Source organism: Polistes canadensis, unplaced genomic scaffold (assembly GCF_001313835.1).
Source record: "Polistes canadensis isolate GaletaPanama2010 unplaced genomic scaffold, ASM131383v1 scaffold_102, whole genome shotgun sequence".
NCBI lineage: Eukaryota > Metazoa > Arthropoda > Insecta > Hymenoptera > Vespidae > Polistes > Polistes canadensis.
In genome coordinates, this window is record NW_014569649.1 from 247,418 (window position 1) to 266,432 (window position 19,015).

At 33.4% G+C, this 19,015-nt stretch overlaps 1 protein-coding gene across 1 annotated transcript in view; it reads right to left on the minus strand.

Annotated features, from left to right (window-relative positions):
- The window catches only part of LOC106787489 (transmembrane and TPR repeat-containing protein 1-like), a 152,205-nt gene that overhangs the window by 84,760 nt on the left and 48,430 nt on the right, over positions 1–19,015 (minus strand). Inside the window, exon 2 of the mRNA XM_014749870.1 lies at positions 4,594–4,771. Within this exon, the coding sequence (XP_014605356.1) occupies positions 4,594–4,771 (178 nt within the window). The remainder of the gene's footprint in view (positions 1–4,593; positions 4,772–19,015) is intronic.

Genomic DNA, 19,015 nt, shown 5'->3' on the forward strand with positions numbered 1-19,015 from the left:
GCAAGAATCGTACCTACCGGAATTAAGCACTAACTTTTCCGCACTTGTTACTCAGACCTTTGAATTTCCATCCTCTCAAACACCGGCTGTCGTAACTTCCGTTGAGCTTTACTTCAACCTGTATATTCAATGATATTAGAAGAAATAAAATTGTGAGCACTGACGGGGGTCTGGTGAAATCGCATAAATCTTCTTGAAATTCGTCTAATGTGATTTCGCATTATTTTCATTCATTACGTTACGTTATTCGTTTATTTTTTTACAAAATACATTAATACAAATATTTTTCAGAAATATTACAAATTATATAATTACGTATACATTTACTTAGAGAAAAAAAATCAATGACTTTAATTTTACGTTTTACTTATAATATCGAATATTGCCGCGGATAGACAGAAAGAATAAAAGAATATCGAACAAAGATCCGATACTCTCGTAAAATATTATCAGCTAAGTTTGTATTTTCATGAAAATCTTTAAAAGAATATCGGATAAAAATGAAAAGATATTATATAGAAAATTATTATCTGGAAAGAAAAAATAATCAGATAGAACTGTATAAACTTAAAAGTACGTTAATAATATTATTGGCTTTTCAAAATTGAAACTTAACATCTAATATATAAATACATTAGTCTGTATATATAATATATAGAGAAATATTTAATAAAATATCTGTATTCTAGATGACTTGGTTGATCTTCGCGAGAAAAATGGAAGTAGAAAAAGGACGAAGTGAAAAAATCTCAAGAAAAAGGTTTCAAAGTCCATCGACTCTCAATTATGTAGACGGATGAACTCTTCGAGGCTTTTGAAATTCTTCGATATAAATGGCTGGCGTTTATCACCATTTTCGATACCACCGGAGTTAGTGGAGTAGGAAATGAACTAATTCAAAGGCAGCGACCCGATGTTCCTTTAAATGAACAGGGAAGAAAACGATGAAGAAATAGAAGGAAAGGGTAAGTTAAGGAAAAGCAGAGAAAGAGAGAGAGAGAGAGAAAGAAGAGACAGGGAAGGGGTGGTGGGGGAAGAGAGAAAGAGAGAGAGAGAGAGAGTTAAAGGAAGCATATCGATCGGTGCACCTTTAATAGGGGGTGTTTATCGTCGTTTCGAAACTTTCGAAGCCCCATCTTCCGACATAACACGAATGACTAAGGGGTCAAATTACAGACCCTTCAACTTCAGCGAAACGGAAAAGCATCCTTTGTGACAAACGACCTTCGTCCTTAACGAATATACATATATTTCTCTCGAAGTTAATTGCGCGAAAATAACTTTTCTTGCAATTATATGCTACGCGACTATACAGTCGTTTCTGCATCTGAAACCATCATGATTACGTTTAGATCCTTTTGCTACCTACCATGCCAATGTGTAAATCGATATTATCCAGTAAACAAAATACTTTTTCTTCATCTCCGATTCACACGATGATGGAATTTTAAAATCAGACATACGAACCGAAAAAAAAACATTCGCGTCTAACGTGCAATTAAAAATAATTAAATGATAGGATTAATATCGCACGAGTAACAAAATTCCCCCCCCCCCCAAAAAAAAAAAAATATTGAAATCAATAATTATTACTACTATAAAACACAGCCACATTATGATATCGTCTTAATTTAACAATTTTATATGTAATACGATTTTTCGTAATTTTTCGTACTATTTGTGTATTAATTAAGGAAACAACAAATCAAAAATAATGTATAAATTACCAACGGAAAAGATTATTGATCCGATTAACGATTTAATTAATTATTCTCAGCTTATTAAACTTCCTCTTTTTTTTCTTTCCTTTTTTTTTTTTAGATACACACGAAAAGAGAAAATAAGAAATTACGAAAAAAGTTTGTACAAGAAGGTGCTGTTATCGATCACTAACGCACGACTGATTTTAGATCATTAACACGAATTAAGGACTATGTACCGGATGAAAACTCACCCTACAAAACGAACAAGAAAAGCTCAAGCATTGTTGATCGATCGATCGTCAGTATTTTCCGATCCGAATCGTCGTCGAGCAACAAATCCCAGAGGTTTCCCGTTTCCCATCCCCTTTTTCTTCTTCTCCTTCTCCTTCTCTCTCTCTCTCTCTCTCTCTCTCACTCTCCCTCTCTCTTATTCTCTTGATAGAGCAGTTCACTTTCCTATTCCAAATCAGCCCGATTCCTTTGTCTGTGTCCGTTTACATTAGGATCAAGCGCTTCGACGGCGTCGCACTTAATTACCGAGTTTCCTTTCAGCACCTGACCAAAGGCTTAATCCGACAACCGGAAGCGGACTGCGCTTTCACGGTTTGATCATTTTAACAGACACCAACCGAGCGATGCTAATCGATCGAGGAGTAGTAACACCGTGCCATTCGTAAATGTCTATCTGCTTGAATCGCACGATCCATAGGTCAAGTCAGTAAACTGTGACGCATTAAATTTACCATTTTCATCTTGATTATAATTATAATTCTATCATTGAAAATACTTTAGATACGATTTAACGTATGACGGTTGTTATTTTCTTTTTTTCTTTTTTCTTGTGTTTCCTTGACAAAATTTTATTCATACTTTTGCGGATATAGAAGAACAATATTAATTCACGATTGCATACATTGTTTTCGAACCCTGTATTATTGCTAATATAAGAAGAAAAAAAAAAATAAAATAAAAAGGAAGGGAGAAAATAATAGACGACAGAACAGTTATTTTCAACAAAGTTATGCCATATTTTGAAGAAACATATAGGGGAAAAAAATGTAAAGAATGTTTTAAGAGTTATTTCGTATTATGCAAAATAGAAAAAGTTGTAACGTTGGCGACTTAAACAGACGACAGATTGTTATCCAGATTTTACGGGTAATAATAATATCTGACTTCTTCATCTGACACACACACACAGTGATAACTGAGTGAACGCGGCCAGCGAAAGACAGACGTACACGCAATAGCGATAATGCACGCACCTGATGTAAACGGATGCGGTGCGTGACCGGCCAAGTTGGCTGCTCTCATAATGAGTGGTTAGAACGCGCGAATCGATGTTGTGTGCCACTGGTAATTCTCTTTGATAGAGATCGGTGAATGGTCTAATAATTCGTTGCTCAAAGATAAATGCGTATTTTTATTTTACGCAATTATTCGAATTCATTGTAAGTAGATTACCAGAAGAAATTTATCGAATTAAAATAAACAAGAAAAATGTTCTATATATAAACCAAGATATAATATAATAAAGGAATAAGTGAAATATATTCTACAAACAATTCAATAATCTAAAATTGTATTACATTTTATGTACACTATAAATACACTTATATATGTTATATTAAAAAATCTACAATATCTAATAAATTCATGACCATCATCTATACAATTTGTCCCATTAAATCTTACGCATTGCTATTAATTATGAAAATATATTTACAAATATAAAAAAGATAAATTAGAATAATGTGATTATATTTATAGGAGATCGGTTTAATTTTGCATCAACGTCTATTTGCAAGCATATCATGGAATATTATCGCTTAGCAGGATTTCACTCTAGCATTATCTATGAATAGGAAACGCGTGAGAGAGAATAAGAGATGAAAACACCAAACCAGGGAATAAGCTACGTTCAGGGCGATTTTGATATCAGACGAATATGTCATAATCCTTTGTAATCATCGTCACATCGATCTAGTGGTAGTAGCGTGGTTCCCTTATCAAACCCCAACCCGAACCCGAACCCCAACCCCAATGCCAACCTCTTTCCGGTCATCCCACTTCACTCTCCCATCCAGGACCGAAATTCTCATCGTCTGAAATAGCAGATAGCCTCGACAGAGCCAATGAACACAACGAACCTAGCGTTATGCGCTTAACCGAAGCAGGTTAAGTAGACCAACGTCGTTATCATCGTCGTCGAATTTCATTGTTCACTCCTACCTTTCATCCAGCCCCCTCCACCGCTATACTCACTGACTGCTTCTCCTATTGGTCTTCCTGACGCTTTGATCGGCTTAACGAAAATCCGATGTTACTTGCACTTAATACCAACGTTGCGCGTAAGCAGACACTTTAAACAAAGTATCCATTAAGGCGGATTATTAACTATTAACAAGAACCCTCATCCTCTTCTATTGAACTCCCAGTAGGATGCTAATCGTTCGCCTTAGTCGTTTACTCGAATCCAAGTTGTCCTTGATCTCATGAAAATCATTTCGTCAGACTCGATATTCCTTAATAGTATCTAAATATCCGTAGATAACCGCTAATATTTCATATAAAATCCTTGGATTATCTTACATTATCGTTTAACATAAAAAATATAATACAACTTTCTATACCTACGTTTATTCTATTATACTTTTACTCGATATTATATGTCTAGCTAACGATGCATTTACGTTTGTACTTATTTTAAAAAGAAAAAGATAAAGAATATTTTTATAAAATATATTTTCCTAAATTTAAAATACCCTAAAAATAATCTGCAAATAAAATAGCACGTTTTATAATTAGAAATTATTTAGATATATAATAGGAAAAAAGGAACGGCCTAGAAGAAAAATGCGTTTAACTAAGTTATTAAATTCCAACTTACGGCCTCTGTGTGAATAGGATGTGCGGCAAATAACAATCCGGTCAATGCCGCGAATCCGGGACGAAGTGACGCCACAGTTAAGCTCACTCTGGTCACTAAAACGCATGCCGCAGCGTGCAACGCAACATTCGTTGCGTGATACCACGTCGGCGTCAGGCCTGACATCAGATAGTTCAATCTAAAAAGAAAAATTAAAATAAGTTCATTCGTGCGCTTATCTTGAATTACATTATTCATACTTTTTTTTTTTTATTTAACATTGATGAAATTATAAAAGTATGATTTCAATGTAACAATTTGATAAGCAATATAACAACGTTTCTGTTGTGATTTTTAAATACAGATTTTGCAGAAAAAAGAAGTCCTTAGGAATAAAACAACGAATCGAAGGGAAAAGAAGAATAAATGGATACTACTAGCACAATATAGAACTAAGATTGCATAATCTCTGCCAAATCCATTTAAAAAATCTAATCTTCATACTTGTTGGATAATCGGGTTTCGTCTGATCTTTGCCAAATCACTTTATACTCCTAACACTTTAGCATATACACATATGTGTACATGTACTTCGGTGTAAGAGCAAACGTTTCATGAAACAACCCTTGCTTTGAATAGAACGCTCATCGTGATAAGCAGCTTCGCTTCTGGCTCTTGTCCCTGGAAGGCAAATCAGGTCGGAGGTATGTCGAACGCACACGTACTAGTTGGTACACATATATAGAAGAGAGAGAGAGAGAGGGAAGGAGATGCAAAGAAAGTGCAAGAGGTGAAATAGTAAAAAGAATATAGGCAGTGAACAAAGATTGTTACGCCAGAATGGAAAGATGAAAACAAACACCGTAGTTGCTGACGCGGCTGAAAAATCATTTTTGGAGTCTGCAGACGGCATAAGTTTGAAGTCCCCCACCTATGGAGTTAAGTTTGGATCTGTTCCAGGTGTCAAGGTAGAAACGTATCCTGTCGCTTGGTTGGCCCCGAATCAAGCACCACAATCGAATCAACCCTTATATTCGACTACAATTTTTCTATTATTTTCTCATTCTCATAAATAATATATATCTTATTTCCAATGTGTATATTTGATATCATAAAAATAAGGAAATATTAAAAAGAGATATATCTAAGAATTTTCTTGTATTCAAACTTCAAGGATATTTAATGTAAAGTTCGAGAAAAGCTTACAATTATCCATGTGTTTGCTCACATGAAACACTCGAGCCGCGTGCTTTGAACCACGGCCTTACTCCCTGTCGTAAAATGAAGTATGTTGAACCAGAGAATATATTATCTCTCTTGAACGTCGGTCAAATGTTGACAGAGTGCTACCATCCTATAGGCGCTCAAACAAAGTCTCGGTACGAGCGTTGCTTTTGCACGCAAAGAATTAATATTTTCAGCATTAAATGGCTTACTTCAATTAATAAAGTTCACCTTTGCTGTTCAAATCTGACCGCGATATTGACGTTTGTGAAAAGAAAGAGATATTTAACGTCGATCAACGTATCACTTTCTCAATTATAATATATGAATAATTTTATTATAATAAAACAGAATTCATTTAATGAACGTATATATCGTCAAAATTATTATATATTTTGAAAAGGAATTATTAAACAAATGGAAAATTTGTTAAATGATATTTTTATCAAGTTATATCGCGTAACACTTTAATACAAATAATTCGTACGGTAACTATATCCAAGTTATAAAGGAAAATGCGTATAAAAAGAATACGGTTGCGATCAAGTAGAATCGTTACTAGCATCTGACCATAGCAGAAGCCGATACTAACCGTCTGACCACAGGTGCTCTCTTACTACTGACCAACTACAGCCAGCTCTATTACTGCTGTTCGACCACACCAGCTTGTAACTACTGGATGACCACATTCGCCAAACGATGCTTATTCGCACTCTGTCGTTGTTATCGATCGCAATTGTCCTACATTTCTATCGAAAAGAATATTGCGAACCATTGGAAAAGATATTCCTTTAATAGTCATTCAACCAATTCTTTAGCAACAACCAAAATCTTTATCCAACTATTAAAGTCACTGGTGCAATTTTTTTTTATAAAATTAATTTTATATGAGACTGTTATAAGATTCATTTATATTCGTTTTAATGAAAATCTCATCATCTTAATTACACAATCAATTTAATATTTATAATAATGTGTAAAGTATTTGTTACAAAACTTATATTTGATGTTTATAAGATCTTCTCTTTGTCTCTCTTTTTCTCTCTCTCTCTTTCTCTTTGTTTAAGCGTCAGAGTTTTTCAATATTAAATACTTATGAAAGTTAGCACAAACAACGATAAGAATCTTCAAAAAGTAAAGTTTAAGCTTGCGTAACGCCGTCGAGAAGACACCTAATCAAAGGGTTTAATTAACTAACGATGTTATATGTAACGAAGAGATAAATTATCTCGTAAGCTTCTTAAGAAAATGATCTCTCTTTTTCTTCATTTCCTGTCTACTTTTCTTTTTACCTAAGAGTCCTTTTTGAAAACAGTATATACTGAAAAGGATGGAAAAGAAGCAACGAAACTTCATCGTAACGAGACATTAAACCCTTGAAGGATGTCGTTAAATCTGACTGGCTCAGTTTATTCACGACTACGTTTTCACCAAAGACGACCCTTTTTTGCCCTTTTGTCGCCCTTTTGACTTTTCAATGCTTTCTTTATCTTCAATGAAACTTCTTAGAACATAATCCAATGTAATAGTCCCTCCTAGAGGTCTTTGGTCTTTCCCTTTGAAAATTAATATATATTTTTAGATAAACACGAACTCATATCCGTAACTAATATCAACGAAAAGAAATATAGCAATCATTATATTAACTCGTCTACCAATTGTCTAATAAAAAGGTTTTTCTTTTTCTAAATTTCTATAAATTTAATTTTATTTGAATAATTATATGTATATAATTATCTAAAAAAACGAAACATTAAGCATTAAATGAAAAGATTGAAATTCGAAAAATGTTATCAAAATAGGGTATCTTGAAAGTGTTTTTCACTTATTCTTTTCCACGAAGAAATTGAAGGAACATTTGCATACACAAAAGGGGATGGTAGGTTTGAAATATTCAATGATTTATTTGATCGTGGCAAAAGATACGTGATCATGAGTTTCTTCAAGGACTAAACCCAGTTTCTTAAATCATTGAATTCCTATCGATGTATCGAAGTCTGTATCCAAGCAACGTTAGTATATTCGCAACACGAAAGAATTTCGATAACGTCTTACCTGGCTCTCCTGGGTTTGTCTACTCTTCCGGAACGATAATCGGTTCTACCGGCTACAGAGAGACTACGGAAAGCCACGGATCTACAACGGCAAGACAAAGAAGAACTTTTATATCCGTTTCCAGAGAAACTTCCTCGCGCGTCGGGTTTTCTCTTTTCGAAATATTATCTATAGAAATTCCATTAACTCACGCTGACAGGATACGTGTGTGTCTCTTGGATATAATAGAAATTTTCTGAGACTCGTTTCTTCTTGTAGTACCGGTAATTCTGTAAACTAGGTATTCACTTGTTATATGGTTTCAAAAGGAAAGAATTTTTCAATCTTCCTTTTATATTAAAGACAATGTTTCTTCTTTTGTAGAATTTTCATTTTAACGAAGCAAATGTTAAATAAGATTGAATGACAAAACGAAAACGTTAATTAATAAATAATATTGTTATATATATATATATATATATTTATTTATTTATTCATTTTAATGAGAAAAATTATCTCGAAATTAGAAGAAACATTGTTCGATAGAATTCCAACAACCTCTAAATGTTCGGAGATGTTCGATTTATCGTACGGTTCTACTACCTTTAACTAAGAAAATAGCAACGAAGCAAAGTCTCGACCTTTTCCTGTAGAAAATTTAGCTCTTGGATTTAGAGCGTTACGAAGTGATAAAGGAGGAGGAAGAGAGGTTGAAAGAGTGGAGGAGGAAGCCCGATAAAAGATGCGGTGAGCGTATGGGTGCAAGAAAAACGTAACTGAGTCCGAAGTTTCTGATACAAGGCACGTACACGGTCGTTCTTTTGTAGCCCGCAAATTCGAGGGGTACATCTTCGAAACGGGCAGGGTCGAATCTAAATTCTTTCCTCGATTTACGTCCAAACGTCCAAATACATGTATTCGTCCCGTGTAATTATTTATTCGCTCTAATTATAAATAGAGTTAAAAAAAAAAATATCTTAATTCCTCTAACGAAGCTCGCAATTTCATTTACTTCGTGTTTATCATATAAATTAAACGTTATTTGTATTAAAAGTTCTTATTCGTACGATGCACGTTCATTAAATATCATCTTAACAACAATTATCGTAACAATTGAAAATAGATAAAGTATTAGAGAAAAATTATAAATGATAATAAAAAGAAATAATTTCGACATCGCGCATTAGAACAATAAGTTTATATCAAAATTCGTATATATTGTGTATATTAAAACAGTTCTTTATTCGAGTAATAAATTAAACTCTCTGAATATGAAGCAACGATAAAGACATTTGTGTAAACTTGGATAATGCGCTTAGGTTATATCAAGAGTTTCAACACTAGTAGGTAGACAAATTTTTCCTATACTCAAACATTGTCTCTTTTCCTTTCCTTGTCAAGAACTTCCATTTACTCTGTTCTACGTTTTAGTACCATACCACGTCTCCTATATCTTTCAAACCTTTCCGAAGCTTACATCGACGCTGTCCTCCTCATTTTACACAGCCACGTATCTAGATCTGATAATATCATGAATTACGAGCGCTTATGCGCCTTGAGTGGTGCCATATATCAACGGTCGAAACTCATTCCTTTCACAGATTTCTGTATTGGAAAATATGGCGTGTCCACGCCGAACGTGATGAAGAACTCTCCTCTTACTCTCGATAAAAAATTATATACATATATATATTCGTGTTAACGCACGTACGCGTACTTAAACGTACATACATATATGCACACGTACAAACATCAGACCTGAAATAATACCTTATAATGATTATACATTATACCACGTCATGTCTGGACATATACTATGAAATTACACAGTACTAGTACTCTTTCTCTCTTTCTCATTTTCATCAAGTTATCAACGCCTTTGCGTGTAAAGCTCGCACTAGTCGAACAGTACCTGCATTACGAAACCCTTCTACCTATCGAACAAAGAAAGAAATATGTTTTTATTTTAATGATTCATTTTCATTGTAGCGAACGATCAGATTATATTCCGATCGTTATTTATGGTCATGACGCTGAATATACTTAAATTTATCATAAGGATAAAGAAGAGAACATTCTTATTTAGTTAACTGAACCTATGCATTATGACATTCTATATAGTAGCTAAAATACAATTTAAAAATTTGTATATTCTTGATAAAGTTATTTATTGATTCACAGACTAAATCTAATCAGTTCGAACGATATTTCGAATATATATATACGTTCGAATAAATTAAAAAAATAAAGCAAGTAATTGATGTGCAAATTAATTCGAATTTTGGCATACTATGAAAACGTTACCATCGAATATATAGCTAGAATTGCAAGATTAAATGTTTGTGCAATCGTAAAAATAAAAAAAAAATAAAAAAAAAAAAAAAAAAAAAAAAAANAAAAAAAAAAAAAAAAAAAAAAAAAAAAAAAAAAAAATAAAAAAGGAAAAGAAATGTTCGTTGAAAAGTGTAATTTGGAATGCTGCCACAAATCAATGATATCGGACATCGTTGATGCCTCTAAGCGAGAATCCAACTTACAGATTGTTCTCAATCCTCTGCATTGGGTTTCACTTGGGAACACTCGAGGTTGGTTTCATTGCGGGCAGATTAGTTCCACGATCAACCGTGTCGCCGTGCCAGGAATCGTTAAAAAATTCTACTGATTTTCTACTTTTAGTAAGTTAATGTGAATAAATTTTAGAATTACATATGAATTTTTTAATATACAATGTTCAGAAACATCTCTCTAATAATTAAACAATAAATATATTTCTAATATTACCACACACTACAAATATTTTCATGATAATTATTTAAGAATAAAATTTGTAATTATATATTCTTTCTCTCCAAAAAAAAAAAACAATAATAATAATAATCGTACGAAAACTAATGAATTCGCGAACAAACGTGCAACGTGCAAAGTAATTAATCATTACAAAATTAAGTTATTAACGTTACTAACTATCGGAATTCGGAAAAAAAGAGAAAGAAGATAAGTATTAAATTTCCGAATGACTCCATCAATCAAGGAATCTCCCATCGAGCACGATATCCACACCTTTACGACCCTCTTTAATCGTCTCCTTTTATCGCCAACGCACGATCAGCTCGTTTAAAGCATTTACGACGAGCCTACTCTCTTTTTCAGTCGTCAAACAAAGACATTAGAAAGATAGTAACGAAGAGAAAAGACTTAGCAACATAATTTAATTTCCTCTAGTATGCTAGTCTTTTTTCTCCCTCTCTCTCCTTCTCTCTCTCTCTCTCTTTCTCTCTTATTTCCTTTCATTCAAAGTGAAATGAAACTGCAAATGTAAGGCTCTCTTCTATGCCACGAAACTAATTGCGTTGAAAATCTTTCTTTTGCATCTTATAATCAACATTAACTAAATGAGATCTGAACGATTCGTTACTGTAAGAAAGAAATAGGACACGTAAAAGAATGTCATAGAAAAAATAATTAGAAAGGAATAGACAAGGAAAAAAAGAAATATAACGTCGAAGTAAACGATTTAAAATGAAATACGAAGCTTATTAACGTTCTGAATTTATACTATCTTAATGATATTTGTACGTTTGTATAAAAAATAATTAAAGTGACGCATTATCGTAGGAAAAAAAAATAAATTGTGAAGGATCGAGTATTAAATTTAAACAAGTCAAGAATTAATGAAAATGTTCATATTAATCAAATTTTAATTTAGTTTGATATAAACGTGCTATGGGAAATTTGATACGAACGCAACTCATCAATTTTATTCTAATAACTTTCGAGATTTTCATATTTCATTTTTTTTCCCCCGAGATCTTTTTTAACGAAATCTTGATGCGTTTGACAGTTTTGATAAAGTATGTTGTGTCCTTAAAGAAAACAAAATTCAATTTATTCTCGATAACTTTCGTTAACTGAAATATTTTCATAATTCATTAAGTAACGTAATAATAATTAAGAAACAAAAAGTTTGAACATGTGAGAATTATGTTCTCTATGTGAAAAAACATTAAATGGAAACTTACTACTAACGAGTCAATTTCAAGAGTATTCTTAGTTTATAGTTGTATTTCAACAAAATAAAAAAAAAATAAAAAACGTAAGAATCGGATTTACAAGCGGTTGTAAAACTCACGTTTACGATTTTGCTCATGCACAACGATGTTTCAGATTTTTGTTTTAATTTACGACTTTACCATGTTACCTCGTAAATGTACGCCAAACGCATTGCGTTCAAGCTAAAAGCATAGGCATATATGTACACGTATACTCGAAAGCTATTTCCTTTGACATCGTTAGCGGATTCAAGCTAACACAACACGTTCGATATTAAACCAGCTATCATTTTCCTTGAATTATTATTCGTGTTTAAACATATATGATCATATTTAAAACAAAAGATCTTAATACACCTATTTCTTAGAATAGGATAATTCGTCAAAATATGGATTAAAACAGTGTAGAAACAAAAATGGCAATTTTCCAGGTCTCGTGGAGGTACGTGAACATGCGATTTTAGTCGCGTGTTTTTCAATGATAAAACGTAAAATAATATCCAAAAAAAAAAAAGAAAAAGAAAAAAAAATCCACAAGAAACGAGACAGCCAACCAAAAAACATGATGGAGCCATACGTTAAATTGAAGTGGATTTTTCAATCGTACGATAAGGCGACTTCTGATTCATTCTCTCTCTCTCTCTCTCTCTTTCTCTATCGCAACTCAAATGGGAAAAATCACGCGAAAGGGCGGAGTCGGGTTTACATTATGACGTAATCGTCTACCTCTCAACGAATTTGCTTCATTTATTTGCTACGTCAAATCGATCGAGTTTCATAAAAAAAGACAATGAACCATGCGATAAAATATTTCAATCTAGATAATCATAATCTTCGTCTAATCTCGTCTCATCTCGTCTCGTCTCGTCTCGTCTTAAAAAATCAATCGACTTGTGGATAATCCTCGATGAAATAAAATCTAGAATTTTTTCATTTCTATGTATGTATGTAGGTTCAGTGACATACACACAGTTCTCAGAGTTACCCTAGCTATATCCTTTCCCGGTAATGGGCAGCTGTTTGCGAGGTGGAGGCGCGTATAAATTGCTTCGCAAGAAGGTACAACTGGGGGGGGGGGAGAAAAAAGGGACGAAAGAGACTCGAATAAAAAAAAAAAAGAATAAGCAAGAAAACGAAGAAGAGAACAAAAAGAAAGAAAGAAAGAAAGAAGAAAGAAAAGAAAAGGAAGGTTACTTCTCTATCCTCCCAGGATATTCAGGGCTATTCAGTTGCCAGCCAAGGAAAGAACGAGACCTACAATTCCCCGGGAAGAATACCTCTGGGTATTTAAGGGATAAAGTGCCACGCCAAACTAAACGTCTCCCTGCACCCCGTGTATGTTCTATCTCTTTATACCTACTTCGGTTATCTCTACCGCCTACTACTGCGACTGAGTAGCAATGTGGCGCACCAAAGGCGTATGAAAGCTAAGCCTCACAAGAGACATGAAAAAGATGTACCTATGTATAATATATATATATATATATATATATATATATATACGTATTTATATACATATGAAATAGAAGGAGACAATATATTTTCTAACTAAATTGAAATACGTTTCCCTATATATCGGATACTTTGAAAATAGAAAGACGTGGCTCGATCAAGTCTTACATCTAGCATCAAATATGATCACAACGACAATGACAATGAAAATGTGAGAATATACATCCGAGTTTTCCCCTCTCCATCCCTCGCGGTAATCCCTCTCAACGTGAAAGCCGCAAACTCCATCCGACGGATTCGCCAAAGATTATCCTTTGAAATCTTCGCACCAACTCGTAGAGGAGTTGTTTAAAATCTTCTATCCGTGCTCTGTACTTGACAATGATAGAAACTTGTAACGATTCAAATACTCACAAAATATATTCTACATATTTTACATTATATATATATATATATATAGATGTGTATTATATTTTACATTATAAAAGAAAAAAGGCGTCTTACTTTCTTCTTTATGATATCAACCTTAAAGAAAAATAAAAAAAAAGAAAGAGATTAGGATTACAGCTGTTGGAGATTGAAGATCTTAGATTCTACCACCTTAACAATAAGTTTGTAGAATCTCTTTTAACGATCAGAGAAAGAAGAACATGTTGTAGATCTCTCACAATAATCTTCTTTTTTCACCCCTTATTTATTTTTCCGCTTTAATACTACCTTTATTTCATTCCACTTTTATCTTATTTAGAATTTTTTTCACGCGATGTTACATAAAACATTTTTTAAAACAACTTAACCCGCTTTTGATATTTGTATAAACGATTTATCCTAAAACTTCAAATTTTATTTCAAATTAGCGCGTGGTTTATAAATGTTTTTTTCGTTCACGTCTTATAATAAACTCACCATTTTTTACTTCCTTTTCGATACTCGCGTTACCGAACTCCACCCTTCCCCCTTCCCACTCTCACGCTTATTTTGAGAACGTTCGATTTGTATTCATATTCGGGTAAAACTTGCTTGAAAAAGGAAAAACTATTTTGGATCGTTTATTTGTCTTTTATCTGATTAGGCTAGATATTGTTACGACACGTATGTGTATCGCTAATATACATACATACGCAGACATATAAACTCCATAAACTCATATACTATCCTATAATACATACCTAATAGTAAAGAGGATGAGGAACGATTAATTTCTCAAAGCTTACACATTATTATAAGAATTTATCAGTCTATTCATTTGTATTAATAAAAGAAATTTAATAAATAATAATCCAATTTTGCGGTTACAAGTTTAGTTATGCATTTATAGAATTCAGTGGTAACAGTACTGTATACATGAATGCATAATAATTATAAATGTTGTGGTAAAACTGGTTGGAAATAATTATATTTCACATTCATCAGTTTAAAGCTTGAATATGAGCGACGTTCGAATATTCATTCATTTAAAGTTAATATTATTCGCAACGATGAAATATTCAGGAACGATTTAGTTAATGAGTAACTTTAAACAACGATTGGACTATTGGATACTAATGACATCAAAAAACAAATGTTATGAATATCGTAGAATAATTGTTAGAGTATCGATAGTATTCGGGGTGTATTCAATTAAATTTTCAAAGAAATATTGCAGATTGTAAAGATACTATGGGAGAGGGGCCTTAATCTCGTAATATTCATTACTTGGCAACACTCCCGAATCAATTGTGTATGCGATTAGATCGTATGATAATTGTAAAAATAACAAGCAAACGCATAGAGGTGGATTTTGAATATTTGGCACGTAGCCACGTTTACTTTTCGAACAAATATTTAATACGTCTCTTCTATTGGCATAAAAGTGAAGAAAATAGTTATACACGTGGTAATAAAATAATACATTTTATAAGGACAATATAATAATAAGCTTATTTTCGATTGAGCATCTTTTCCATCCCGTTATAAATTTTCTATATTTCTTGTATAGACTGTTTATATATAGAAAAAAGAAAATGTAAGGATTCGAGGAAGTACCGACAAATTTTCCGTTAAAATTCGCAGAAATAATTTGCGATTTATCATAGACCGCGCGGACAGTCGGTTATAAATTTTCCGTATATTTCAACGAATTAGCGTCGCAATGGGTCACGTGGGAACGTTTCCCGACTTTACGAGATTGTCCTCAATAATTATGCGTCAGCGTAACGACACCATTCGTATATTAGATTATTATCATACATTAAATTTATTACTATGACGATTATATCGTTGTTCGATCGAAGTAGACATTCGTGAGCGGCACCCACGCTGTAGTCTGACCGCTGTGCACTAACTGCAATATTTTCAGACTGTTCGTGTTACCTTGAATGAAAATAAATTCAGAAAATATAACGTGCTCGCAGTTTATCGAACAATAATTCAACAAAGAAAAGATAACTTTTTCATTTAAGTTGAATTATTTCAATTGCTTATTAAAACGAACATAATATGGAAGAATCATCAATTAGCAATAAAACATTTTAATAAGGATTCTGTTAATAATGAAATTTCTTGTATACAGTATTTTACTTACTCTCTTAGCAATAATTTTACTAACTTAGAAAATATTGAATAACGCGAAGTATTACCCGTACAAAAAAAAAGAAAAGAAAAAAAAGAACAATTTGTTTGTCATTCTCGTCGTCTTCGTCTTTGTCGTTCCGAAGAAATTTGCTCGCGGTTCGTGCTCTCATTCTCGTAAAACATTGCGGAGAACTAAGTTCGGTATAACGAGGCCGGTGTTCGTTAGAGGATTTTCAATTTTTTCTGAAGTTTTTTCCACGCTTCCACGCGCTGTCGACTCGGTCTTGGAGCCAACGGCACTCGGCCCAAGTATTTTAAATTCCAAGTCAAACTTCCAGAGAAGCGTGCTGTGTCAGCCCAAGACGGGAACGTGTCGTTCCAACCCCATTTTACGTTTGTCTCGAGGAAAAATCGAAGTACCGTGGAAGGTCGCACACAAGATCGGAGGGAAGAAAAACTTTTCTACGAGATGTTGCGAAAAGAAATACATATTTCTTATTTTATTTCTCAACAGTTTAAACATTTCAAAACTCTATCTATCGTCAGTAGCTGTCTAAAGAAAATCTATAATATTCACTTTTCATCATATATCATATTTTAACGAATAAAAAATAATAATAATAATAATAGATATTTTTTCTACTAAATCCAATACACAGTTTGAAACGAAAATAATATTCTTCAAAATTATTCTTGCGAAGTTAATTTCTCCGACATTGATTACTTTTATTTCGTGCGCATGGTTAATTTCAAATATTCCTAAAGGGAAAAAAATCCTAAGCGATGATGTTTACTTCGGATAAAAATGAAAAGGATATCTTTTCTAAAAATACTTTCAAACGAGACAATAGATCTAACGGCTTAAATTCAAGCATCCTGATTGAAAAACTTTTTTAACGTTCAAGAACCATCGATGCCGAAATAATTTACGCTTGACCTATTGAATATATTTGTTCGTTCGTTCTTAATGAATTTTTTCAACGAGGAAAACAATTGTATCAACATTTATTCATACAATAGATGCGATCAATACATTTTGTGTTTTATATTATTCTTGAATATTTTTCTGAAACTTTTGCGGACAGTTAAAAATCAATGTTTAAGTAATGAATAATATTAAATCGTATTATTGAATAATACAAATGAAAATCTACGTGTATGATTATAGAAATATTCGAAATATACGTGGACTACTTGGTGTTTCCTTCTAATTAACGTTGAAAACTGAAGAAGGTAGCGAAGGAAAGAGTAAAGACAAGATGAGAAAACAAGAGAGAGAGAGAGAGAGAGAGAGAAAGAAATAAAGAAAAAGAGTGAAGGATTCCTATCGTAGATGAGATGTATGTATTGTGATACTTCAAGCCTTCGCAAGAACAGTTCGTCCAGCCGGATACCTGGAAACGCCCTTATCAGCGTCCTCCAGAGTGGAAAAACGAAACAAGGCCAGCCTCATTATAACGAGAAGCCGTAGACTGGGCCTCTCATCTCGAGGATGGTGCATTGTCTTGGAAAGACGTTTCTACAAGAATACTGAAGTCCATTCTTAAGGGAACTGGAAAAACATTTACCGTTCGATGAAGCATGTATCTATATTTATAGAACATTTTCTGTGTGTGTGTGTGCGCGCGCGGAAATAAAAATCTTTTTCTTGAAATAAAGAAGAAAATGTTTTTCATAAAAGGAACAAAAATAATAATAAATAATATTAATATTTGAAATAACTATCACAAAGCGAATAATATTATGCAACGAAGTGTTAATTAGTACAACTATCGTATTATTTTTGTTAACCTAAAATCCTTGAAGTTTGATCTTTAAAAAAGAAAATGGAAAGTGGTTCATGGTTATGGTGACACTTTCTAAAAATTCCATGACCGATTTCAAAAGTACAAAAAAGAAAAAAGAAAAAGAAACAACGTGTACTCTTCTCCCTTTCTTTTTCTTTTCGACTCTCGACGTCCAAGTTCACGCGTGATAATGCTTTACCTATCTCCTCCGCTATTTTCCCAACGAGTCGCGTTGTTCTATGTATTCGTGTGAAAAGACAGAAAAAGAAAGTGGAAGACTGAAACGGATACATCGTTTCTGCGTGTCTGGGAAGTTTTTAAGCTCGCCTTTAACGTCCGTCCAATGTGCTAACGTTTTCTGCTTCGCTTTCCAGGTCGGCCGAGCTACGAAATAAGAGAATTTCTTGGGTGCCTTTCCACCTAAATAGACACATACATTTAACAAGACTCGACTACTATTCCATATATATACATATACATATCTATGTTAGTATATACCTAGGTAGATTTTAAGTATACACGTTTACACATAAATGTAAAATACATGCATCCATATACGCATACATGTATGCACGTATTCGCGCACACGCATACCATTAACTCACATATACTTGTCTCTAACGGACGAAACCGCTGCAGCCCCCACAGGCGTGCTGTAAAATTAGCGATTAAAACTTTTCGCGGCTAATTTCTGCCTTTCTCGCGGACGGTTGACCGCATTTCATGGACGAGCTGTTCACTGCGAATTTCCATTTCTGGGAGCCAACCGACAACGACGACTCATTGGTCTTAACTTAAATAATTTCGCTACATTTTCATTCTCCATCCGTCGTCCTTCTTATTCCTTTTCCCTCGATGCTAATCCGTCTTACAAAATCCTCCCCAACTTATTCCCTATTCCTCTCTATTTTCTTCTATTATTCTTCTCTTCCTCTGCTTCTTCCTCTTTTTCATCTTGTATTTTTTTTGTCTTTTTCTTTTTCTTTTTCTTTCTCTTAAGGTCATATGAATCATCGTTATCGCCTTCCCCGTTTTCGTCTTCACTTGTTGCCGTGCGCATTTATGAAAGAAACGAGAAGGTAAAACGAGATGGAAATTTTATGAACTTTTCTCCTATCGTTCTCACACAGGTCTTTAAAATTTGTTTTGGGGAAGAGAGAGAAAGAGAGAGAGAGAGAGAAAGAGAGAACGTAGAGTAGTTTTACCACAGCGAAATCTACAAACGAGCTATTTGATAAATATTCTAGATAACGTTAAATTACATAAGATTAAGTCATTCGAATAATGAAGTCATTCTTTCTTGTTTATTTTCAAGAGTATCGGAATTTTCGATCGAGTTTGTAC